Genomic DNA, 27,357 nt, shown 5'->3' on the forward strand with positions numbered 1-27,357 from the left:
TGCTTTTGAACTGTGGTGTTGGAGAAGACTCTTGAGAGTCCCTTGGACTGCAAGGAGATCCAACCAGTCCATCCTAAAGGAGATCAGTCCTGGGTATTCATTGGAAGGTCTGATGTTGAACCTGAAACTCCAATACTTTGGCCACCTGATGCGAACAGCTGATTCATTTGAAAAGACCCTAATGCTGGGTAAGATTGAGGGCAGGAGGAGAAGGGGACGACAGAGGATGAGATGGTTGGGTGGCATCACGGACTCAATGGACATGAGTTTGGGTGGGCTCTGGGAGCTGGTGTTGGACAGGGAGGCCTGGCGTGCTGCAGCTCATGGGGTCAAAAAGAGTCAGACATGACTGAGCAACTGAACTGAACCAGAAACTTGAAAACCCACTTCTGTAATTCTTAAATAACTTAATTTCTCTTATCCAGACTTTAATTGCCTCATTTGTAAAACAGGTACAGCATATGAAAACTTTTCTTTGGGATACATGTCTTACTTCTTTGACTAAAATACTCTTTTATTCTTGAAAGAGAAGAACTGAAATTAAAGTCCCTAAGTGGCATCCAACCCCATGGACTGTAGCCCACCAGGCTCCTCTGTCCGTGGGATTCTCCAGGCAAGAGTACTGGAATGGGTTGCCATGCCCTCCTTCCCACCCAGGGATCGAACCCATGTCTCTTATGTCTCCTGCATTGGCAGATGGGTTCTTTACCACTAGCACCACCTGGGAGCCAGATGACCCCTAGCACAGAGTCTGGTATTTAGGAAGGAATCAGTGAGTGAGTGTTAGAAGAATCCATTTTGGCTAAGGAAGGGTCAACCTACCAAAAGATGGCGGTATCTGCTGCCTCTGCCCCAGCAAGGATGCCCCGACACTGCCACACTTCTGTTGCTTTGCGCTGGCCACAGACTTTCATCAGCCCAAGGCTGTCAAATTCACTTCGATTTTGGCCTCGACTGGGACTTCATGCTTTCAGAAAAATTTCCCCCACTGCCTTTCACTTGAGATCCCTGGCAGGGATGGTTCTCCCATTCTGCACGCCCAGCTCACTGAGTGGGCACAAAGAAATGGGAGAAAGCTTGGGAAAGGAAAAAAAAAAACTCAACTCAGTCTAAACCTTGGGAAATCTACCAGGGTCTGCATCTCTTTAAAAACTATACACAGACATTTCTGGTCGAAGTGAAACCATGCTTGTCACAGAGGACTGGAGACAGCAAATGAAGCCTTAGTCATACACAGTTAGTTTCAAACTTATGTTGCCGCTCACAGGGAGAAATCAATGTACAGTATATTAAAAACAATCACCGCGGCCCTTAAATGATCCAATAGTTTAGCTTTGAATGCATTCAAGCTAATGGGGGCTTTAATGGCTTCTGACAGATCATTCCATTGATCAAGAGGCATGTATGAAATAACGCTGCCTACTAAACTCTGTTTTGATTTTGAGAAAAGAAAACTAAACGTCCATGGTAAACAGGGCTTGATTGTTCAGTGTTCACCAAGAGCCCTCTCGGCCTGACCCTGGTCGGGAGCAGAGGCGGGAAGGACAATGGGAATCCTATATACCTGGCTTGCCTCTCTCTGGGCTCTAATCAAGGGGTAATCAACTGGAAATCTCTGTCTGAAGAGCTGAGGGGCGGGGGCGGGGGCAGGGGTGGGAGGGTGACCAGGGGTACCGTTCTCTGAGTTGGATGAGTTACGAGCTGGAGCTCGAGTTGCCCTGAGAAATTGACTCAGCCCTTTTGGGGCTCCGAGGTTGGTAGGTTAACTGCACTTGCTCCAAAGTGGAAAAACTCAATTCCCTGTTTGAAAAGATAAAAAGCATTCTAAGCTGGGAATGGCCAATTTGCAAAGTAACAAATGAATGTCTGCTCTCTGTATCTATGTGTCCCGAGGACCCAAGATTATTTTAGCAAGGACTGAACAGTTCTTCACTCTGGAAAGGTGTTTTCTCGGGGTTCATGGTGTCTGAAAAAGTTTTAAAAGTGGCCTTACCAGTATTTTTCAAGACTGTTTTTGTGAAAGTGCAGCCAAGCTCTGGCTGTTTGCTGTGGCCTCAAAAGGGAGTTTTTTTGTGACCTCAAAAGGTCACTAAGTGTCAAACTGGCTTTGCCTGATCAGAAGTGATAAACGTACACAAACTCTTCCATTACGCATCCAAATGAAACTGATCTCACAAAATAAATAATAATAATCCTCCTCCTTTGGATTTGCCTAGGGCTTTGGTATTCACAGGCTTCCCTGGTGGCTGAGACAGTAAAGAATCCGCTGCAATGCAGCAGATCTGGGTTTGATCCCTGGGTCAGGAAGATATCCTGGAGAAGGGAATGGCAACCCACTCCAGTATTCTTGCCTAGGAAATCCTATGGACAGAGGAGCCTGATGAGCTACAGTCTGTGGGATCACAAAGAGTCGAACACGACTGAGCAACTAACATTTGGTATTGACAAGGTCCTTCTAAACATTGTCTCTGGCGGGAGAGGTGCTGGCCTCATAGCGCTGGTGAACTTTCCTGTCGGTTTCCTGTATATCCTCTGGCTCTGTCTCAGAAGCTGGGAAGGGCAAGCAGGGTACCTTTGAGACCTCAGCACAACCAAAGGGTGGCTAACATATGGTCTCTGTTGAATATTGAATATGAGAGCCGGAATCCGCTTCCTGTAGCAGTCATTAACCAAGCAGTCTGGGATGGTCTCCAGCACACCAAGTCTGGAACCACTGGGCTTTTCCTAAACTTCCCGGAAAATGGCCTTCACCTTTCGGTCCCCATCTGTGGCAGCGCTGTCCTAAGCCAGCACTTCCCATCCCTCAGCAGGAAGCTACAGCACTTTACCAGATTAAAAACAACAGGAAAACCCGCATGCTAGAAGCACTTATTTGTATTGGTGCCATGTTTAGTCAGTGGCTTTTGTAAAATTGATGAATTTTGTCTAAAGGCAAGTGCAGACAGGCAAACAGATCTGTATCTGCTGTTATCCATTTAGCTTGACACACATGTGCAGCGGAACTATTTTACCTCAATTCTTTCAGGACTGATGAAAAGAAAATGCAAGCAAAAGTCACGAACTGCATCATTGGAAAAGAATCACTGAATCTAATGCTGGGAGTTAATTAATGCTTCCTTCCCCTGGCAAGAGACAGACCCTGGTACTTAGACATTCAGAGTCAATAAACAATTGTTGAACACAGATCATCCATTAAAAGGTGATGGCGAGAATTTTTAAAGCAGATCTAAAATTGCAAGGGGGTGACCTAATCCCGTTGTAGTAATGGGGAGTATGAGGGAATCATTTTTCAGAGCATCTCATTTATAAAAAGGTCCACACCATCTGCTGAGAGAAAAAGAAAAAAAGTGGAAGCTGGGAGAGGAAAATGGGATAGAATGGGATGGTAACATATTATTCTGATACCAAGTAGGAGACTAGTGTGAACCACTATGGTGGCAGGATGGTTTAAACGGCTAGGTGTTATAGAAACAAAGACTGGATCACAGGGAGGTCAAGGGATTTGCCCCAGTCATGAAGCTACAACTGTTATCACAAGAAACTGGGATCATAATTATTAGAGCTGGCATGTCACTGAAGACCCAGCCAGGGCCGGAGGCATGCTGTGTGCACATCAACATCTTAATCTTCATGACAACCTCAGGTGGTAGATATACTACAATTGTTTCCATTTTGCAGATAAGAAAACAAAGGCTAGCCTTAGGAATACACACAGAATCAGGACTCTGCAACCAAAAGACTCTCCTGACATCCAGGAATCAGAAGATTCTGAAAATCTGATCCATGGTAACTGGATACAGAGCAGGGGTGTGCAATCATGGGAAGAGGATCTGGGGGCTCCCTGTGATCCAGTCTTTGTTTTTGTAACACCTAACTGGTTGGCCTGTCCTGTCACCCCAGTGGTTCACGCTGTATCTCCTACTTAGTTCCAGAACGATATGTTACCATCACATTTGATACCGAGATAACAGGCTTCCCAGGTGCAAAGTGGTAAAGACCCTGCCGGCCAATGCAAGAGACTCAAGAGACATGGGTTTGATCCTTGGGTTGGGAAGATCCCATGGAGGAGGGCATGGCAACCTACTTCAGTATTCTCGCCTGGAGAATCCCATGGACAGAGGAGCCTGGCGGGCTACAGCCCATGGGGTCGCAAAGAGTTGGACACGACCATGATTGCATAACAACCTGGATAATGTTAATAGACTGTATTGCCTTGACAGGTTATGGGGAGAAAGGAAGGGGATGGGCTGAAGATTGGTGGGTCAGCCCTGTTCAGGAGTAAGGCTGGGGTGAGGCTACAGCACAGGGTCTGGGGGTGGAACTTGGGTAATCGAGAGCGCCAGGTGTACCCCTTTTCCCAATAATCCCTACAACCAGCCCCGCAGATGCAGCAGCAGCCACGGGAGCCCTGGGCATCGTGCAGGAAGTCATCCCTGGCTGCCTGCTCCTTCCTCCCCCTCCCCTGCTTCTCCCCTTCCTCACCCCAGCCTCTCAGAGCTGCCCGGCTCTCCCTGCAGCCACAATCATTACAACACTCCTGGGCCTTCCCTCCCCCTTTATGGTTGTCAAATTGATTTCACCACTGCCATACCTATGGCTCCCAATGAAACTTAATTAAAAATACCATTTAATCACAAAGTAACAAAGGCAAACTGGATGAACGGCATCACCACTTCAGCGCATTTTAATCCGCACTGCTCCTCGGTCCTTCTCAATCTGTTTGGATGAGAATTGCCTTTTCAAATAAGAACCCCCACCCCCTGCCCCGTCTTCCATGGGCTTGCCTCTGACAGATCTCCAAAATAAACAGTATTTAGCATGGCATAGATCCAAATGTATGCAATTTGCCCAGTGGTAAAAATCAGCCTTAACTAGATCAGGGAAGAAAAAAAAATGTTGCTTTCCAAAATACTTTCCCTTGAAATATACACCAAAAAACTACTGAACGTGGCGTGTCCATTTAATAGGGTGATGGAATCATTTCTAGCACACCTCGGTTTGGTTAGTGATGGATTTGGAAGCTTATTACTAAAATTGTGTCACAAGCCATGCCATGACCACCCCCTCCTTCTCTCTAGTGAACTCCCCTGAGCAGAGGCTGCCTGTGAAAGAGGGGGGGTGGAGTGGACACAAAGTTGTGGGTGCTGCTGGAAGTGAAGCAGCAGGAGGATGGGGTGCCACCTCATGCTCTTGGAGGAGCTGGCAGGACATCTTCTCCACCTGGCCCTAGGAATAGGGAAATTCCTGGTTAGAAAGCCATGCCTTCAGACTGAGACCCTTCGGAATCCAGAGAGCAACCAGGCAATGATCTGGAAGCGTGAGACTTTCACACCAATGACCCCCACCCTCCTGCATAGAGCCTTCCGTGTTTCTTGGGCACTTGAGAATCACATTCAAACGCTGGTCCCGCCTCCGCCCTAGCTGCATCTCCTTCCCTCCTTGGCCTTGTTTCTTTGCTTCAGCCATCGTGGTCCTTTCTCTTCCTTGATCTTCCCACTCTAAGCACCTTCCAGCCTCGGGGCCTTTGTACCTGCTGTTCCCTTTCCTGGGAAGCTCTTCCCTCATCACGCCCTTTCCTGGACTTCCTAAGCCAAGTCATCCTTCCTCAGTCCCCAGCTATGCTCTGTCCCCTTGCCTTATGGGTTTCCATCCTGGTATTGAAAATGATTGGAAACCATCGTGTTGTTTATTTGCAGGCTGACTGTTTCCCCACTATAGAGTTAAGTTCCTACTGGGGTTACCACATCCCCCACTCCTGCATGGGGGTCGGTACACGGGAGCCCTTGGAAGGCAGGGACCTCCTTGGATGTCCAGGGTTCACCACGCCCCTGAGGTGCAGTAGGTGGTCAAGAAACATCTGTGGGAGGGAAAGTCAGTAGCATCTTAGCAGAAAGGGACCTATCTCTTCAGATAACTTTCTGATGATAGCTGGGACCAGGGGATGGGGAAGCCTTACAGGTAGCAGTGACGACTGCTGGCTAAAGGTGGAACCAGGGCAAAGCTTCCTCCCCGCCCCCACTACCCACATGGCCCATGTCCCCAGAAAAGTCCTTCAGTAGTTCACGGGAGAGGAGCAGGAACTGAGTTGATTGTCAGCTTAGTGTCCCCAGCCACCCCTTTTTTTAATCATCTCTTGCCCTTCCCCCTTCTACCTGTCTGAAACCTACCCTACCCCTCTCCGAGAGCAAGCGTAGGTAATCCTCAAACACACTGGGCTCAAGCTCATTGAAAGCCACCACTTCTTCTGAGAAAACATGATCTCACCTTTTGGATTCACTCCTGGAAGTGCTTTGGAGAAGGCAATGGCAACTCACTCCAGTACTCTTGCCTGGAGAATCCCAGGGACGGAGGAGCCTGGCGGGCTGCCATCTATGGGGTCGCACGGAGTCGGACACGACTGAAGCGACTTAGCAGCAGCTGGAAGTGGTTTCTCCAACACTGGCTGTTTCCCCACCTGAAAGACCCTGAGCACACTCTTCACTTGCTACCCCACCGCCCCGCCCCGCCCCGCCCCCGCTGGGCCCAGGATGCATGCTCACCTGCCCCTGCGAGAGGAGAAACAGAGCAGGCACTCTCTCGGTTTCTTATCTCATCCTTTCAATATTTTTATTGTTTATGCGTGTTTTATGATGTACATGGCATATTAGTACAAGCAGTCCACAACAATAGCTGGATAGTAATACACACATATGGGGGTAAGCACGCAACGTTATTATTTATTTCTACTCTACGGGTGCAAGCAAGCAGGTGCTGACGTGAAGGGGTAAAGATGGTCAGATTCACAATAAATGGTAACTGGGAGCGACGGCGGCCATGGAGGGTTCAGGCCCCACCTAAGAGGATGCTACCTAGCTCTCTGCCATGTCAGGATGGAGGCTGCTGGGTGCTCTGAATTTTAAAGAGGACGCACACAACTTTATGTTATATGAAATCTTCCATTTTTAAATACTGGCTCCTCATGAACTATGACAAGGAACAAACATTCTGGGGGGTGAAATAAAACAGGAGGCGATATGGTCCCGAGGCTGCCCTGCACACCCTGCCTCCATGATTTCATTTCATCTTTCCCGCAACCGTAAGAGGGAGCACTTCATCTTTTACTGATGAGGAGACTGAGGCTTAAGGGCATCAGGGAACTCATCTAAGATTTGAGAGTCTCAAGATGGTGAAACCCCATCTGCCTTGTGTGATGTGATCTCTCTGAGGTTAACTCTGTAGAAATGAGCCCAAACCTTGAACTGGTGAGATTCTGATGGCGGGAGAGTTTAGTTCTCAGGGTACCTCTGAATGGGTGAAAAAGCTCCTCGGCTTCCCGAATACTGCAGATGACAAGAGAAAGCGACAGACTGGGGAGAGGGGCTGACTAGTCTTGTGATTTCTGGGGCCACCATAGGGTGAAAGCCAGGCCCGAAAGCGAGAGGTGGGTTCATGGCATCATGAGACAAACTGGCACCAAGATTGAGGAAGGGAGGGGAAGATGCCTACAGCAGGTCAGCTTACTGATATATAATATTTTACTAATATTTGCTGCGTGTTTAACTACGTACCAGAGATTGTTCTAAATCTGTAACTAGATTATTCATTTCATCTTCACCTTGGGAATCGGTGTGCCTGTAGTATCCCCATTATTCAGATGAGGAAACCGAGGCACAGTCACATGTCAAAGATCACAAGCCAGTGGGCATTTGCATCTAGGCACTCGAAAACCAAAGCCCAAGTTCTAACCTCTTTCTCATCTCTCTGGTGCTCCTGCATCATCAGGATGGGGCACTAGGGTTCTTCAAGCCTCATTTCTAGCCATTATGTGTGAATGGGGGAATTAAAGGAAAACAAATACGTAGTGTGTTGGTTAAATCCAAGAAGCAATGTAAATAGAGTTTTGTCTCTTTCATTAGATCAGGGGAACTTCCTAAAGACAAGATGTCAGTTTTATTTTAATCTTCAACACTGCTCTCTTCCTGTGTGCAGAGTACAGGGCTCACAACCTTGGCTGCCTTAGAGAAGGGAAAGAGGCTACTTTCCAACAAGGCATTGCTCTTCTCATTTATTTTGCAGGTGGGGAGAGCAGCTACAGAGAACTGGAAGACTGACTCTCTCGCTCTCAAACTTTTGACAGAAGTATCGTCTAGGAGGGCTTTCTACAAAGATGAAAACGTTCTGTGTCCAATACAGTAGTCTCTAGCCACACCTGGGCTACTAAGCACTTGAAATGTGGCTCGTGCAACTGAAGAACTGAATTTTTAATTACAATTAAAATGGAATTTAAATGGTAGAAGCCCCATCTACCTAGTGGATACCATACTGGACCACAGAGACTCTGAAGGATGTGTTGAGAAAATGGGCTAAACGTCTCTAAATTTGATCTTCTCCTCCATGACTGGAGAGATCCCCTGTAGGGACTCTGCAAAGGCTTGGGAAAGAGCAAAGTAGGTTAGGTTCTGCCAAAGGCCAGGTTCACCCTGGTCACTCCCCAGGCCTCAGGAGTGGAATAGCTTGCATTAAAAATCCAAGTGGGGAATAGTTTTTTTTTTTTTTTGGGGGGGGGGTATTATATTTTTGGGGTATTTTTAATTTAATACCAAATCACTATAACACTGTGTCATTTTCAAACATTTTAATCTTCATGGGTTCCACTCCCTAATTGTTCCCAACTGGAAACAATCTCCAAGGCCATTCTCTATCATCTCAACAGTTTCTACAATCTCAAGGCCAAGTCTACCCCATACCGCCCTTGCCTAAGCCCACGACAGGGTTGGAGAAGAGGAACTGAAAATAGCCTTTCCTCCTCCACCTGAGGACTGTGCTCTGCCTCTAGGGCCTGGTTTCCAGAAGCAGACCTCTGAGTTCAGAAACGATCTCTGTGAGATCAAATGGCAGAGGCATCGAAGGATCACCCTTTTCCCAGTACGGCCGGCATTCTGGCTTCTGATCAGCGGGTAAAGTTCGGGCAATTCGAGACTGGCACCTGGAAAAGTAAGAATAGGCAGTTAATTCCCGGGAAGAAAGGACTGCAAGACCCATACTCAGGCAACCTGGGGCAACCTTGGCAATCCACTGTGATGGTGGTGATGAGGAGGAAGGAAAAATGAGTTTGGGAGGCAGAAAGCAGGTGTGTTTTTAAGAAGGAAGAACTGTTCTTGATGAGGCTGGAACTTCTTTATTTTAATTCCCAGATTTGTATTATCTCTCAAGAGCTTTGTAGAAGCCAATCATGGGGGGGAAATTCAGTTACTCTGCCTTTAAAATGGTGAATTATTTTTTCATTATCTCGACTGTTATTTAAAGTATGTGATTAAACCATTATCAGATTTAAATGTTTGTGGGATTTCCATGTATTACTAGATTACTGGGAAAGATTAAATTGAATTTACTGCATTAAAACATCCAAGAATAGATTAAACAATATTACAGACTGGGATTGACTTCGGAGATCCTGGAGATTTACAAGTGTCCCAGCTTGCTGTGCTCGGAAAAAGGCACTCCAAGGAGAGACCGATTTATAAGGATATATGCAAATAGAGGTTAATAATCATTTCCACTGATGAATAGGTGGGGAAAACTTCCACAAAATTAAATTAAGAGGCTAGCAAGAGTGACTCCCTAAGGAAAACACTTAAATCACGGTTTTTATTAAATGGATTATTCATCAATAGTAGAGAAATTAATTATCATATGCAACTAAATTATAGCCTCGGAGGAAAAAAGTTGGGGCCACATTGTCACACCTTGGCAGGCAGCTACCTCTCCAAGAGACCAGCTTACTGGAAATTGATCTGGGAAAACTCGGTGGCTTTGGCTTTATGTATCCGAGAAATGAGGATCAGAGAGAAGAAAACACAGATTGCAATAAGAAACGAACAATTTCTCTGTTCTCTTGGAGTACGTGGCGGGGACAGTGCGTGCCCCCAAAAAGAATTACTCTTGAGTACATCTGGGAGAGTTGCCTGGTCCTCTCCCACGCCACCCCCACCTTCTCGGCCTTACCCTCTAAATCAATTAAAAAAGTGGCCCTACCCATCTATCATGTGCCTTCCGTGTAGGACTAACTATGAAGAGATCAAAGAATGGACCATCCCGACCCTATTTCCAAGCCTTGATGGTTGAGAAGGCTCCTAACTAAAAGACATCTTCTCCTCTGGGGAATTATTAATGGTGAGGGGATCCCCATGGGAAAACATACTTCAACTTTACACCTATTTTCTCGGGTGGTTAATTGCTCCACCGGCATTCTGTGCACTCAATCCGTCGTACATTACACATAACATTCCAATATATCTTCGGCTCTCCACATTGGGCCCTGATAATAGCGTCTGTTAACATGCACTAAGTACTATTATGTAGCACATCACTTCATAAATAATAAGATTAGCTGACCTCAGGGCCCCAAGAAGAGTAATGTGTTTAAATGTTCTCATTATTTATTTAAAACAAGAATTAAAGCAACAGAAGCTGCTTTTGACAATCCTCTTAGCATAAATATTAAACTGTTTGCACTGATAAGCCCACACAGCACCGAAGAACAGAGGCTGTTCTACAGACTACTTAATAATAATAGGTGTTTGAGACGCTGCCGCTCACTTCAGTTCTAGAGATACAGTCTCTAAATCACATGAAAGGGATGGGGGAGAAATTAATATTCAAGGGAAGCTGCGACTAATTACAAAGGAACTCTGCGAAGCTTTTTAAATTGCGCTGTCTCTCGGCCTCGGAATCAGAGAGTAAGGCTCAATTTATCAGAGAGGGAGAGTTATTCCAAATTGAGCACTTCCATCTCACGGCAGGGAAATGATCTCTGCACACATTATCCTGGTTGGCAGATTAAAGGGCTCTGATAAGTGCTGATCCACCTCGGCTGGTGTAAGGTTTGTCCAAAGTCAATAGAGATGCTTTTTCATCTGTCAAATGGGTTTGGCCCCCTCATTTTGAGAAAGTATTGGAAATATGAACACCTCCTGCAGACGTTTGCTGACACTGTATTGCACATGTCCAAAGCCCAGCCAGTTTTCTTCTGGGTGAAGTGGCTCTGATTTTCTACTATTGTTCTTCTGATGGAAGAGCTGACTGATGTGGGGACTACCTCCTTCTCATGCTGGCCCTGAGAGGCTAGGAGCTGTGTATACTCACTGCCTCCCTCTGGACTAGAGACAGAACCCCTTGCTGGGGCTCTTTAGGGCCTTAATCTAGATCTTTCAAGATCACTGTTTTTAAATATTCATTTATTCATTTATTTGGCTGTGTTGGGTCTTGGTTGCAGCACTCAAGATCTTCACTGCGTCATGTGGGATATTTCACTGCAGGGCAAGGACCCTCTAGTTGTGGCCACGGGCTCCAGTAGTTTAGAGTTCATTAATTTAGGGTTTAGTTGCTCCGAGGCACGTGGGATCTTAGTTCCCTGACCAGAGAACAAACCTGCATCCTGTGCACTGGGACCACCAGGGAAGTCCCCTCAAGAGCCTTTAAAGAGCTTCCTTTAGGGACTTCCCTGGTGGTCCAGTGGCTCAGGCTCCACGCTCTCCGTGCAGGGGACCCGAGTTCGACCCTTGGTCGGGGAACTAGATTCCACATGCCACACTAAGAGTCTGCAAGCCGCAAAACAAAAACATAACTCTTCCTTTAATGCTCAGCGCTCCTTGCCAGTTTGTCAGTGATCATGACTGGGCTCCGCAGAGGGAGTGCTGTTGAGGTCCATGTATCCAAGGACAGTCAGCTCTGACTCAAATCATACCGTCTGCTTCAACACCATGCCAGATACTGGGACTGAAAAAGAAAGGCTTGAGAATGACCTGAAGGCATATTTTCTTGTACTATGCTTAGTCACTCAGTTGCGTCTGACTCTTTGTGATCCCATGGACTGTAGCCCACCAGCCTCCTCTGTCCATGGGGATTCTCCAGGCAAGAATACTGGTGAGTTGCCATGTCCTCCTCCAGGCGATCTTCCTACCCAGGGATCAAACCCACGTCTCTCCCGTTTCAGGTGGATTCTTTACCGTCTGAGCCACCAGGGAAGCCCAAGAATACTGGAGCAGGTAGCTTATCCCTTCTCCAGGGCATCTTCCTGACCTAGGAATTGAACCAGGTCTCCTGCATTGCGGGTGGATTCTTTACCAGCTGAGCTCCCAGGGAAGCCCCTGCTCAAACCACGCACTCAGTCTCCCTCCCATCCTAATTTCCTAAGACAGGGAAGCACAGTGGTGAAGGTGTCCTCTGGACACGCGGCACCGCCGCTTCCCTGGGGCCTGACATCTTGAGTATCCTAAACTCACCAAACCTCAGTTGCTCACTTGTCACATGAGAATAATGATGACAACAATGATAGTACCTTACGTATGGGCTTGTTGTGAAAGTTATAGGGATTAACACATGTGAAGTACTTAGCACACCGCCTGGCACATTATTACTAAATACTATGGGAGGCCTGGCGTGCTGTGATTCAAGGGGTCGCAAAGAGTCAGACACGACTGAGCGACCGAACTGAACTGAACTGTCACTATTGTTACTTCTCCTGCCAGTAGTGAACTGGTGTCTCCAGTGACGACAGGAGATGCCAACGAGGGGGCTGCCTGTTGCTCCTCTGACCGTCCCCTCCCTTCAACGAACTGAGCAGGGTGGCCTCTGGATTGGCTCTTTGCGGGGGAAACTGGAGAGCCAGAGCAACTCTTTCTGGCTTGAATCAGATGAAGCCTGAGGCTGAATCCAAGCACAATGTGACATTCCAGGATGCCAAGGCTTATGTATGCAAGCTGCTGCAACTCTCCAGTGACAGGCTAAACTACTAAGACGCAGAAAAGACATAGCGGTTGCTCCTGAAGACCCAGAATTCTTAATAGGCACTGGCGTTGGACTACTTCAGTGGCAGCTGTTTCAGGCTGACTTGGCATTTCCAGGAAACGAAGTTGGATGGTTTCTCAGCGTGCATACTCTGTGGTTCTCACGAAATCAAGGGGCCATGAGTTCTCTTAAGCAATGATTTAGGAATCCTTACAGTGGTGGACATTGGCTGTCTGGTGTCTATTCCCATCTTTGCCACAAAGAAGATTCTAATTTTCCTATGGGGAATTTGTCCCGTCCCTATGCTTGGCCATGTGGTTTGAGTGGAATCGGTTCCATCTCTTACAGACATGACTTCCCTGGTGGCTCAGAGAGTAAAAGCGTCTGCCTACAACTCAGGAGACCCGGGTTTGATCCCTGGGTTGGGAAGATCCCCTGGAGAAGGAAATGGCAACCCGGTCCAGTACTCTTGCCCTGAAAATCCCATGGACGGAGGAGCCTGGTAGGCTACCGTCCATGGGGTCGAGAAGAGTCAGACACCACTGAGCGACTTCGGTTTCTTTTCTTACAGACAGAGGAGAGAAGCTAAATAGTAAGAAACTCAAGCTAAACAGCAAAAAACTCAGCTCAACAGTAAGAAAGTTACAGTTTCCCCTTTCCACCTTGTACTCTCTACTCCTATCCTTAAGAAAAAAATCCTCTTTTGAATGCTTTGGATTAACAAATAAACTTAGATCTACTTAGAAAAGAAAGAAAGTGATGTCACTCAGTTGTGTCTGACTCTTTGCGACCCCGTGGACTGTAGCCCATCAGGATCCTCCATCTGAGGGATTTTTCAGGCAAGAATACTGGAGTGGGTTGCCATTTCCTTCTCCAGGGGATCTTCCCGACCTGGGTCTCCTGCACTGCGGGCAGATTCTTTACCATCTGAGCCACCAGGGAAGCCTTGGTGGCTTTCATTTTCACTTAGAAAACCCTGCTCCTTTTATGGAGCATTGCCAGGGGAGCAGAGGAAAATGACATATACATCATCTCTCTCCCTCCGAAAATCACGTTATTTCAATTCAAAGGACTCTATAAGCCACCCTCAAAACTCCTGCTACTGAGGAAGAGTTCTCCCTGAATGACCTAGTGACGAAACAGGAAGCAGCTGAAAGGTGTCCCGTTGGCTGGTCTGTGAGCCGACTGTCCAGAGGTCCCCTCCTCATCCCCGCCCACAGGTGTAACTCATGCAGGGCCCCACTGCTCGCTGATTTCCCCCAGGGCTACACTTCCATCTGGATCATCAGGACGGCAGCTACATTAGGGAGCACTGGTCGCCATGCTGAAATTAACCACTTTAGCTAAAGTGTGTGTTAATTATGGGTATGCAAGCAGTCAATAAAAGGTTAATGCAAGAGTCAGAGGATAAATTTCTTCCCTTATTGCATCACTTCACAGACTAAATGACTAACATTATACTTTGTGTTTTTAATCAATAGGTTTTACAGTAATGTGCTGGCCATTGATTTTAAGAAAACATGTACGGTCTTCCTCCTCGTCCTTAAATTTTGCGACAAATAAAGAAGGACAGGTAACATTTCCATTAAGTATGCTTGATGAAATGACAAGATTTCGGGACAAATGGCTCCTGCTAAAAGATGGACTGGGATAAAGCAAGCATAAAAAAAAAAGAAAGAAGTACCAGAAACTAGAACTTAATGGATTAAATATTACCAAGCACAGGCCTTGAGGAGACAAGGAAAACAAACTCCTAAGAGAGAATTCTTTAATGTGAAAGAAGAGAGTAACTCCTGATAAAGTAAGTACATTCTGCATGTTGTTTGAGCATCCTGAAGAATCTTAACCCGCAGCACTGATTTCACAATAACCTGAGAGAGGAAGAGGTTGGCATTTGAACCATGTTTCACAAGAGAGCTGCCTCACGCAAGGTTAATTCAGTGGCAGGTGGGAGAGCAGGGGATGGGCAGACCTGGGACATTTGGTAGGCTACCCTTTCTACCATGTTCCATCTTTCTCATGGATTCCCATTTGGACCAAAATGGGCCCTATCCCCTGATTCCTTAGCTATTCCTGCCAAATTCTGGTATTCAGGAGATTCCAAACCATTTCAGGGGAACGAAAGGAGCAAAATGTTTTCGTCATGTTTCTACAAAAATAATTACAGCAAATGAACTGATAAAACTTTCTTCTCTTCATTCCAATGACTTTGAGGTTCTCAGAGCATAAGTATCTTTTGTCTATAGATGTAAAAGATACACCTTCATCTTCTGACAGAGCTTTCTTTTCTTTTGGCTGTGCTTTGTGGCATGTGGGATCTTAGTTCCCCAAACAGGAATCGAACGCATGCTCCCTGCGGTGGGAGTGTGAAGTATTTACCACTGGGCCACCAGAAAAGTCCCACTCCTTTATCTTTTAAGAGCCTAAACTACTTCTAATTATACAGTTATCCGCGGGTATAGACAGTCACCCCCAGGTATATAGAGTCATCCCCCAGTATTTTTGGGGAATTGATTCCAGAATCCCCTGCTTGGGTACCAAAATCCATGGATGCTCATATCCCTTTCAGCTGGCCCTCTGTATCCTCAGGTTATGTATCCAGATACAGAGGTCTGACTGTATATTTATTTATTAAAAATCCATGTATCAGGGAATCTTCTTAGTTCAAATCTATTCAAGGGTCAACTGTATTCCTGGGGTGACCCTGAGAAAAATTTCTTGACCTCTTAGTTTCCTCAACTGCCGTGTGAAGTCTGTGTTTCCCTGCTTCACTGGACTAGGTGAAGATAAAAATTAAACAGTGTACATAAAGTCCTTTAAAATATGTAGACTGCTGCACAAATGTTGAATTACACCTCCATAGTCTGTTCCAACCTCCCAGGTGGCTCAGCGGTACAGAATCTGCCTGCCAAGAAGGAGACACAGGTTTGATCCCTGCGTTGGGAAGAGCCCCTGGATAATGAAACAGCAACCCACTCCAGTATACTTGCCTGGCAAATGCCATGGACAGAGGAGCCTAGCAGGCTACAGTCCATGGGGTTGCAAAAGAGTTGGACACGACTTAGCGACTAAACAACAGTAACAGCCCTTTCCAATGTGATACAAGTTCTATTTTTAAAATACAGCTCAGGCAACATTGGCTGGGAGGCCTGTAACGCTTTAAAATGTGTGGGAAAAAAATGAATAAACTATGTGTATCCAGACAATGAAACATATTGTAGCCGTTAAAAAGAAATCATTAAAAAAAAAAAAAAAGCTAGTGTGAAAGACATCACACTTTTAAAGACTAGAACAATTTAGACTCACAGCGTCATCAGAAAATAACCAAGGACTAAAAAAAGTACACTCTTCTCCAAGTCCGAGTTTTTTTCTGGAATTTTCATTCATGCTGAGGAGCTGACCGTCCTTCTGATTCACATCAAACAGAAGCCTTTTTCAGGATATTGGCCACATCAGAAGATATTCATTCCCTCAAACAGTGTCAACCAGCACCAAAGTTGAAGAGGCTTCACTCAAGTAGAAAATCCTGACGTGTCACATCAAATCGATTAATACATTTAACCTGCAAAACCCAACTGCCAGGACCAGCGTGCAAAAAGTAGGAAATAACAATGTAAAGGAGTAATAATTTCTTCAGTGGCTTCTACGCTTTGGATGGAGCTCAGATCAATCCGGGACCTTGACTGCTCTCTGTTCTTAGTCTCCCCAGGCCCAGTAGAATAGAAACATCTCGCCAGGCAGAGTAATCCCAGTGTTTAAAGACAAGCAGTACTTTACGTGTGGGCTTCCTTGGTGGCTCAGTGGTAAAGAATCCGCCTGCAATGCGGAAGATGCGGGTTCAATCCTTGGGTGAGGATCCCAGGGACGGGGGAGCCTGGTGGGCTGCCGTCTATGGAGTCACACAGACATGACTGAAGCGACTTAGCAGCAGCAGCAGCAGGAAGATCCCCTGGAGGAGGAAATGGCAACCCACTCCAGTATTCTTGCCTGGAGAATCCCATGGATGGAGCCTGGCGGGCTACAGTCCGTGGGGTTGTGAAGAGTCAGACATGACCTAGTGAGTAAACAACAACAACTCTGATCCTATACTGTTCTCTCATTGGGAGGGGATGGGAATAACCCAAGCAAAGCCCAGCTGCTGTAAATATTAACAGCTGTTTCCCACACTTGTTTGGAACTCAAACATTACATTTTCTATGTTAACAGTGGTTCTCATAGTTCCTAATTCTTCACCTCAACACCAGTATTGCCTATAATTTCTCTGAAATATAATATTAATATATTAAGTAGCCCAGGAACCATAAATAGCAGGGTGTCAAGAGTTCCAACCTGGGATCCAAAAAGAAATTTCCTTTGACCAGGGTTTCCGGTCCACCTGGTGTATGGAACCAAGGCTTTGTCCCACTCTGGATCACTGAAAGAGCCCATGTGACCTGTGGCAAAGGCTCCACCAAAGAAGAGCAGCACTGGGGTGAGGGATACGGTGCTCAGATAGTACCTCCAAGAGGTCAGGAGAGGAAAAGGCAAGGTCCCAAGACCTCTTGCTGGTATAAAAATCAGGGATGCTTTTTGGCAATGGAGTGGCTTGCTGAGCCATTTAATAGGCCTTAAAGGCATCTCTGTTCTTTCTTTCAGGGCCCAGGAGGACGGCACATGCTTTTCCCTTCTACAGTACAATCTGCTGCCTCCTCTAGGGCTTCCTCCCAACCCACACGACTACACTGTGTAATCCTGCCATCTCCTTACCCATCTGCCCTTACGAGGTTTTTCAGAGATTCTGTTGCTATGGGAGATCCTATAAAGAATTTCTATTTCATGCTTCTGCTTCCCTGATGACATCTCCTCTCAGAACAAAGGAATAGTAATAATAGTAATAGAAACATTAAACATAGCCAGTCATATACACTGGGCTTCCCTGGTGGCTCAGATGGTAAAGAATCTGCCTGCAGTGTGGGAGATGTGGGTTCGATCCCTGGGTTGGGAAGATCGCCTGGAGAAGGGAATGGCAAAGAGTCGGACATGACTGAGCGACTAACACACACACAATCATATACACTAAGCATCAGGCACTGTGAAAAGTGAAAGTGAGAGTCACTCAGTTGCGTCCGACTCTTTGCGACCCAATGGACTCTACAGTCCATGGAATTCTCCAGGCCAGAATACTGGAGCAGATAGCCGTTCCCTTCTTCAGGGGATCTTCCCGACCCAGGGATCGAACCCACATCTCCCACACTGCAGGCAGATTCTTTACGATCTGAGCCACCAGGGAAGCCCAGACACTGTATAAGTCTTCTCATTAAACGCATGTTCTTGAACAGAAGTGGAGGTACAGAAGATCAACTAACTTTTCCAAGCTTTCACAGCTCAAGAAAGGACAGAGTCGGGATTTGGCAAAATTGTCTGATTCCTAATCTCCAGTTCTTTGTAATATTCCAAAATATAGACATCAAAAGAATAATTTTGGATCCTGGTTTTAAAAAGTTTCCTGAAGGCACCTGGCCCCAAGCTAGACTCCCTAGAGGAAGGTCCTGTTGATGTGAATTTCTGCATGTGACTCTTCAGACTTCGCCAGTCTGCAAAAACACACATCATCTTAACCTGCCACGAAGGACCACAAAAATGCTGAAGGTCATATGTGGGGCGGGGAGGGGACACAAGGGTTTCTTTGGGTCCATAGAGAACTCACATTAAATTCATCTCCATTTCAGAGGATACCAGACTTAGCATTGGTTCCTGTAGACCTGCAGCTTGGCCCCCTAAGCAGGCAACTGGTGACTTCTCAGGGTCCAGCACAGAGAACAGGCCTCCTGGACTCCTTCCCCTTACTCCAGGGACTCCGGCAGGCTCGTGGAACCACTTAATATGTGAGACTGCTTGGCCCACCACTGGGGTGTAAGCCCAGGAGGCGGAGGGTAGAAAACAATTTTATCCCCAGCTTCATTTGTCGGCTTGTCAGTTACATAATGAGAGTGATGAATGGGCTACCTTGACAGCTGAACGTTTAGGAGCTGCTGACCTTTGATCTCTGGTCACATGATAGGGTTATCTGAAACTGGCATGACTTCTACCTGGCTGAGGGTAACAATATAAAGGTCAAATCGGCTGGACGATTATATGAATCAGGTCTGAGGCAGCTTGGTTAGGAGTTTTAAGAGAGGCCGGGTTGGGTTCCCCAGCACACAAAGCTATGGAACCACTGCAGAACTGTGCTCAACAAAAGATATACAATTTCAAAGCAGTCTAGAGTAACTTTCCTTGCAAGGGAATAGAATGAACTCATTATTTTTAAAGGGCAACAATGAAAACAAACACTTTGGAAGAAAATATATTCTGCCAGTGATTCTGCCATTGGGAGGGAAAGCATACAGCCCTATGACTTAATGAGTGATATTAATGCTATACCTGCAACATGGCAGAAGGTCTGATTTGATGCAATTACTGGAACAAAATCCCCACAGGGTAGTATCAAGCCCTCCTTTCAGCCATAGAATACGGTCTCTCCTCCATCCTCTGTCAGCACCGTACCCCACAAAAGGCCATGATTGACAAAAGATAACCCTTTCCAAATTTCACGACTTCCCCCGTTGCCTGAAACTTAAGTAAAGTTTGCATGGGACAGTCTCAAACTTCAGAAAGCTCCCAGAATAACTTACGATCAGAAATTCAAGACAGCTGTGATTTTCAGATGCACTGTAACATTTTTAAAAAAAATGTTTCTTCTTGCAAACCTGAAGATTTTTGCTTTTTGACTATTCGGTTAAATTCCATTTACTTAGAATCAGATAATAGCCGTCACAGAGAAAATGAATATAGTTATGAAAATGAAAGCTAAGGGGTCAAAGCCGTTGATTTTCAGGATCTAGAAACTTCAAAACCCATGGAAGCAGCAGACATTACAGAGGAATCTGGTTTACATCAAGAGCTTATTTCCTACAAAGGATTTTTCCCTGCAAAGTCAAAGACCGACAGACAGACGGCCACTGCCACATAACCCGCTCATACTCTTGAGAGATGAGCAAAGCAAAGGACAATGGCTTACAGCATAAAAGGCCAGCTGTTCTGACTCTGGAATGCTCATTTGAGTTGTAAGCTGTGAAATAAATTTGAGTTGATGGTTCTCCCATCTGCTCACCTGTCAGTCTCTTTCCACTGGGCTGCTGTTCTTAGAAATACTTGCGAGTAACCTGCTTAATTGGTTTTTGGAGGCCGAGAAGCATCTCCCAAGTTTATTTTAACCTTATACCGAACGTGAGGCTAACTGGGCCTTTGTTCCTCTTCTCTCCTTTAAGAACATTCGTTAATAGGTCGAGAGCACTCACACAGAAAACTCGGTGGAGCCCCAAACCAACAGCGGGCAGGGGAAGGCTGTCCAAATGTGGAGTGAGAAAATGGCGGGCTGAAACAGAGTGCCAATTGATGAAGGATATCCCATGGACAGGGGAGCCCGGCGGGCTAGAGTCCATGGGGTCAGAAAGTGTCGGACATGCCTGAGTGACTAACACACACACATCCCAGTCTTTTGATGAATCTATGCTCTGCACCCATTTAAGAGCTGAGTCCTGGTGCTTCCTGGTGGTCCAGTGGTTAAAGATTTGGCCTTCCAATGCAGAGGGTGCGGGTTCTATCCTTGGTTGGGGAGCTAAGATCCCACATACCTTACACCCCAAAAAATAAAATATAAGACAGGAGCAAAACAAATTCAATAAAGAATTAAAAAAAACAAAAACGGAGTCCAAGTCAAAATTCTTACAATGGTCCTTAAGTCCCTACATGACCTACCCCTTCCCCACCCCTACTCCTGGTCTCTCCTTCCATTTGTCCCATTATTCACTTTGATCCAGTCCTACTGGCTTATTTCTTCTTCCTTCAACAGGCAAAGAACACTCTCAGGTATTTAAATCTGCTGTTTCTTCAGCTTTGAAAACTCTTTCCCTAAAATATCCATGTGGCTCGTTCCCCTGTTCCTTCAGGTCATCGATTAAACATAATCCAATGACCAAGGCCTTCCTAGATTGCCCTACGGAAGACAGCAGCTTCTCCCCTTCCTCCATATCCAACCCCATGCTCCCCTCTCCCCGTCTTCTTTTCCTGCCCCATTTTTTGCTCCACAACACTTGATACCGTGTGTGTATGTGTGTATGTGTGTGTGTGTGTAAGCTCTCTGAAGGCAGGAATTTCTGTTTTACTCATTGCTGTATCCTCCGAGCCTAAAGCAGAGTTTGGCACATTGTAGCTACAATAAATGGGCTTTCCCAGGCAGCTCAGTGGTAAACAATCCACCTGCTAATGCAGGAGATGCAGGAGATGCGGGTTTGATTCCTGGGTTGGGAATAGACCCTGGAGGAGGAAAGGGCAGCCACAGTAAATAGGGTTGGGACGCACAGATGATGGAAAGCAACTTGCATCGTGGGAACTTCCAAGTGTACAAAGATGATCTCCTTGCACTCCAAGGGACTCTCAAGAGTCTTCTCCAACACCACAGTTCAAAAGCATTAATTCTTCTGTGCTCAGCTTTCTTTATAGTCCAACTCTCACATCCATACATGACTACTGGAAAAACCACAGCCTTGACTAGATGGACCTTTGTTGGCAAAGTAATGTCTCTGCTTTTTAATATGCTGTCTAGTTTGGTCATAACTTTCCTTCCAAGGAGTAAGCGTCTTTAATTTCATGGCTGCAGTCACCATCTGCAGTGATTTTGGAGCCCCCCCCCCCCAAAAAAAAATCTCTCACTGTTTCCACTGCTTCCCCATCTATTTGCCATGAAGTGATGGGACCAGATGCCATGATCTTAGTTTTCTGAATAATGAGCTTTAAGCCAACTTTTTCACTCTCCTCTTTCACTTTCATCAAGAGGCTTTTGAGTTCCTCTTCACTTTCTGCCATAAGGGTGGTGTCATCTGCATATCTGAGGTTATTGATATTTCTCCCGGAAATCTTGATTCCAGCTTGTGCTTCCTCCAGCCCAGCGTTTCTCATGATGTACTCTGCATATAAGTTAAACAAGTTTCTGGTATATCTTGAGATTTAGAAAGAATATGAACATTCTTTTCGGAGGTGTCTGTGCTGGGTCTTCGTGGCCACACATGAGCTTTCTCTGGTTGCGGTGAGCAGGGCTACTCTGCATCACAATTTGCGGGCTTCCCATTGGGGTGGCTTCTCTTGTTGTGGCGCACGGGCTGTAGGGCACACGGGCTCAGTAGTCTTGGTGCACTACTAGTAGCTGTGGAATCTTCCTGGATCAGGGATCAAACCCGTGTCCCCTGCATTGGCAGGTAGAATCTCAGTCACTGGGCTACCAGAGAAGTCCAATATGGACTTTCTCAAATCTACCTCCCAAATAAACCTAAGATATGGGGAAGAAGAACAAGGATAAGATTAGCCTACCCCTCCAATTGCACCCCAGAAGGGAGAAGTTTTCTGAAGTCTAGAAAATAGTTCAGTTCAGTCACTCAGTCATGTCCAACATTTTGTGACCCTATGGACTGCAGCACACATGGCTTCCCTGTCCATCACCAACTCCCTAAGGTTCTTCCCATCTTTAAAAAAATTGGGATTTGATATAAAAATCTATTGAACGATATTTATTTTATTTATTTATTTTTGGTGGTGGCGGGTCTTAGCTGCAGCATGCAGGACCTTCGTTGCGGCACGCGGACTTCTCTTGAATTGTAGCTCTTGGGCTCAGAAGTTGCGGCATGCGGGCTTAGCTGCCTACATGGCATGTGGGATCTTAGACTCAAACCTGTGTCCCCTGCATTGGAAGGCGGATTCTCAACCACTGGATCACCAGGGAAGTCTGCCCCTATATATAAATACTATGGTTTACCTTCACGTACCTTATCTCAAGTGACCGTCACTACTAGGATAGGGTCCGGTTGGAGACTGGAGAGAGATGGACGTGGAGGCCTTGCACTAGGGCAGTCACATGGCTGTAAGTCATGCAGCTGGGACTGAAATTTAGGTGATTTGCTAGCTCAGCATTTTTCCAGGAAACCTCACTTCTACTGGTGGAATTGGAAGTACTACCGCTCACTGTTACTCTGATTCAGAAACTATTTTTGCCAGCAAATTCTCATTCCCTCGAGGTAACACATGTGTATCACAGCCTCCACTGGACACGATTCTACTCTAGCCCAAGAACCCACGGATTCTCTAAGCTGCCATTTCAAGATTAGAGATAATAAACAGCTCCCGCCACCTACGGGTGTTTTATGACAGGAATAAAACTATACTTCAGTGGAGCTCTTCAGTAGAAGGGTAAGAAGTCCAAGCAGCTGTAGCATCAGGATTGCTATGCGAACAAGGCCTCAAACTCCAAAGACGTCAGAAATGTCCTCATCTTGAAGCCAAAGCAAACCTGCGTTTTATACCCCTAGGAACAAAATGATGTTTCTGCAGCTAATGTTTAGAAATTAAAATTGCTTTTACCCACATAAATAGCTATGCTCCTGGGTTCAGTTATCAAAAAGGAAGAAAACTCAATAAACTATAATGGTAAAGAATTCAAAAGTATAGATATATACATATGCTGTTGTTTAGTCAGTCGGTCATATCTGACTGTAGCCACCAGGCTCCTCTGTCTATGGGTTTCTCCAGGCAAGTGGGTAGTCTTTCCCTTCTCCAGGGGATCTTCCCAACCCAGGGACTGAACCTAAGTCTCCTACGTCTCCTGAATTGGTAGGCAGATTCTTCATCACCGAGCCACTGGGGAATCTTTACACACGTATGTATATATAACTGAATCAGTTTGCTGTACACCTAAAACTAATATAATATTGTAAATCAACTATACTTCAATTTTAAAAAAGGATGACAACTCAGTGTAGCTTACTAAATGCCTGCCTACTGACCTACTGATCAAGACAGGATTGGGGCAGAAGGGGTTTGGTTAGTGCTCTGTGTGTGTGCCTGAGTTCATTCATTCATTCAACAAACATTTACTAGGTACAAGGATCTAGTGGAGTAGGAAATGACAACCCACTCCAGTGTTCTTGCCTGGAAAATTCCATGGACAGAAGAGCCTGGCGGGCTACAGTCCATGGGGTCGCAAGAGTTGGACACGACTGAGTGATGTTCACTTCACAAGGATCTAGAGATACAGTAATGAACTAGACAAAGTTCGAGGTCTCATGGAGGTACCTATTCTACTGAAGGAAGATGGAATAAGCACATGTATTAGTTATAAGGGGCTTCCCAGGTGGCTCAGTGGTAAAGAATCTGCCTGCCAAGCAGGACACACAGGAAATGCTGGTTCAATCCCTGACTTGGGAAGATCCCCTGGAGGAGGAAATGGCAACCCACTCCAGTATTCTTGCCTGGAAAGGGCCCGTTGGCAGAGGAGCCTGGAGGGCTACAGTCCATAGGGTTTCAAGGAGTCAGACCCGACTGAGCGATTCAGCAACAGCAGTATTAGTTATAAACTGCATCTAGCTGCCAGCAAGAGGGATTAGAAATTAACAGTGGCTAAAGAAGAGGGAAGCTTGTTTTTGCTTTTTCATGGAAGGTCACACGACAGCAATCCACAGACATCCAGGACTTGGGCTGCTCCATCTATCTTTTTGCTCTGCCATTCTTAGCTGATGGCTGCCATCTTTGAGCTCACCTTAAGGTCCAGGTGCCTAGCCACTGTATCTGGTATCCCAAGCAGGAGCAGGAAGGCGAGCGGGGTAAAATACACCCTTACCTCCTCCTTCTAAGGAAGACAGCCAACCAACCTCCACCTCTAGCTCACAGACTAGAACTCAGTCCCTGGGCTACAGAAGAGGCTGGGAAGTGCTGGGTTTTAACTGGATGTGCCACCTTCTTCTTTGCTCCATCAGGACTGGGATTCTACAAACTTACGGTTGCCAGGGAGGAAGGGATAGTTAGGGACTTCGGGATCGACACGTATACACTGTTATATTTAAAATGGTTAACCAACAAAGGCCTACTCTATAGCATAGCTCAATGTCATGTGGCAGCCTGGATGGGAGGGGAGTTTGGGGGAGAATGGATACATGCATATGTATGGCTGGTCCCTGTGCTGTCCTCCTGAATCTATTACAACATTGGTAATTAGCTATACTCCAAAATAAAATAAAAAGCTTTTTTTAAAAAACAAAACAAAACAAAAAACCTGGGATTCTATACTCAGGAACAAGGAAAGAAAGGGGACAGGATGAGAAACTAGTATTCTCTGCCACACGAGGTCAGTGAATAGACATTAAGGTAATTTCTGCTAGAGATAAATGCTCTGGAGCAAATCAAACAGGAAATGAGTAAGACAGCGAATGAGAGATGGGGGAATGGTTCTGCCTGGAGTGGGAGGAGTAGGCATCTCTCCCAGGGGAAAGAGATTTTAGGTGACCGTGAGTCAAGCATGGTCAAGAGAAACAGCAAGGAGGCTGAAGGAGGGTGACCAAGGAACGCAGGTGGCGGGGTCAGAGAGGACCAGGGCCTTGGCAGCCATTGTACAGACTGATTGTATTCTAAGTGAGGTGGGAAAGCCCTGGGGGGCTTAAGAAGGAAGTGACAGGATCCAGTCTCGTCCTCTGCAGAAAACTTTCTTCTTTAGGAAGTGGGTGGTCATTTCAGGAGAAGAAACTTCTACACTCAACCTACCCTCGGTGTTGAGTTGACGAAGTGAAGTATTCTCCTGAAATCTCTTTCCTGGCCTGATGGGCCCTCCCCAGGCTGGCTGAGAGGGAGGGGAAGCACTGAACCTGACCACCCCCATCGCTTTGACGCTGTGACGCTTTGCTCCCGTCTGCGCTGGAAGAGAAAAGGAGAGCCTCCCAGCATTCCAAAGTTCACTGGAAGTGTATCTTTTGAATGCAACTCATCCAATTTTCGCTTTTCTTTTCCTTCCGGGGGGTTGTGGATTCAGGCTGAGGAAGAAGTGTAATCTTAGATGCTGGGAGCCACAGAAGACTAAGATGGGCTCTGAGTTAGTGTGGGGGTTCCCTCTAAAATGACAGTTTGAAAGCAGTTGTTTTTTTTTTTTATAATTGCACTTCAGTAGAAAGCGGACCAAATTCTGAAACCGTCCAAGCCGAAGCTTCTGCTGGGCTGCCGGTGTTGCCACCCATGGACAAAAGCCCGTGAGCGCCTTGGCGAGGAAGGATGAGTTGCCCAGAGACTGCCTTAGGGGCTGCGCGTGGCCTCCAAACTGCAGGTTAACTCGGCGGGTTGATTCATTAATCATCACAGCCACCAGGTTCCCATCCGAGCATCTCCAAGGAGCAAGCAGGCAGAGAGACCGGCCATTATCTATTTATTACTTACAGCCTTGTAGGGTCTCGCCTTCCGCAGGCTGGTGCAAAGCCTTCTACGCTGTGGCTTTGAAAGCTTGGGTCTGCAGTTCCCTTACTCTCTGGGGTGGTGGTGGGGGGCAATGTGTTCTCCCCACATGGGTGTTGGCTAGTGGGGTGACCTTGGCAAGGGCACGAAGACAGCATTTTCTCATCTGTCAAGGCGAGACAGCCACTGAGCCCCGGAGTTTCGCCTGGTAAATACTCACACATGGGCCAAATACCGGCCACCTCATCTCAGAGCCCCCTTGGCACCGGAAGAAGAAGGCTTTTTTCCACCAGGGAAAAATGAATGAGGCCGTGTCCTTGCCTGGTACAAGTGAGAGATGCGGGTGGAGGCGGGGGTGGAAGACCAGAGCATTTCTTTGCAGGAAAGACACCCTTGGGTCTTCGCCGTGCATCCCAGGCGCTTTCTCATTTGCCAAAATCCAGAAGGTCACAGGGAATCAAAGGACGACTCTGCTTGTGCAGAATGTCATTATAGAGGAGGCTGGGAACGAGAGGCCTGTTACAAGTCACCTCTCCAGCTCCCGCGAACAGGCCGATTAGTGGAGAGGTTCGGCTCCTGACTGAGCGCGACAGGAGCAGGGTCAGCGGGGAATGGGCCAGGGCGCAGCGGTGAGTCAGGCTGGCACAGCAAGGGCCTGATTAGCGGCTGTCACCTCCTGCCCCCGTGCCTGGCCTGCCAGCGAGCCAGGCTTCTCAGCCGACTGCTAAGTTAGAATTTCACACTTTTTGGAAGAACGGTTCTGCAGTCGAGACCACCTGGGAGTTGGCACAGACTAGCCGACTGAGGGGCCATTATGCTTTCTCCGCATCACCCCCCAGCTGCTAGGGGAGCTCGGTGAGATGGAAGGAGCTTGCTGTTCCTAATTTAAATTGCTCTTTCTAGCTGGAGACGGACTGGCCCAGGTCCTAGTGCCCATCAGCACCCACTAGTAAGTTACGAGGCTGGGGTCATCTGTGTAATTGCTATTGGCAGGTGGCCTGCCCACGTGGTACGGGAGCACAGGTTTTAGGACAGCCTCCTCACTGCACAACAGTTCTTGCTCTGGCCTCTAATCCAGACCAGAAAGTGTACCATTCATTCATTTTTTTCCCCCTAGTGTACAGAGAAAAAAAGGAAAGGCATTTAAAAACGCAACTGCTTCTAAGGATGAGATGATTTTAAGTCACCTCTTGGACGGATCACGTTGTTTCCTTGATGGAGCGGAGGGACATGTGAACTCCGCCTTCCCTGGGGTGCGAGGAAGGGGGATTCTCTGGAGCGCGATTTTACCTTCGTAACAGTTTCACC

General features: G+C 46.6%; 1 protein-coding gene across 1 annotated transcript in view; it reads right to left on the bottom strand.

Moving 5' to 3' along the window:
- Nucleotides 1–6,580: 6,580 nt before the first annotated feature.
- Nucleotides 6,581–27,357, bottom strand: part of FTO (fat mass and obesity associated) — a 425,927-nt gene continuing 405,150 nt past the window's right edge. The window contains exon 9 of the mRNA XM_010861935.1: nucleotides 6,581–8,965. Coding sequence (XP_010860237.1) covers nucleotides 8,812–8,965 — 154 coding nt within the window. The 3' untranslated portion in view covers nucleotides 6,581–8,811. The remainder of the gene's footprint in view (nucleotides 8,966–27,357) is intronic.

Source organism: Bison bison, unplaced genomic scaffold (assembly GCF_000754665.1).
Source record: "Bison bison bison isolate TAMUID 2011002044 unplaced genomic scaffold, Bison_UMD1.0 scf7180017864473, whole genome shotgun sequence".
Lineage (NCBI taxonomy): Eukaryota > Metazoa > Chordata > Mammalia > Artiodactyla > Bovidae > Bison > Bison bison.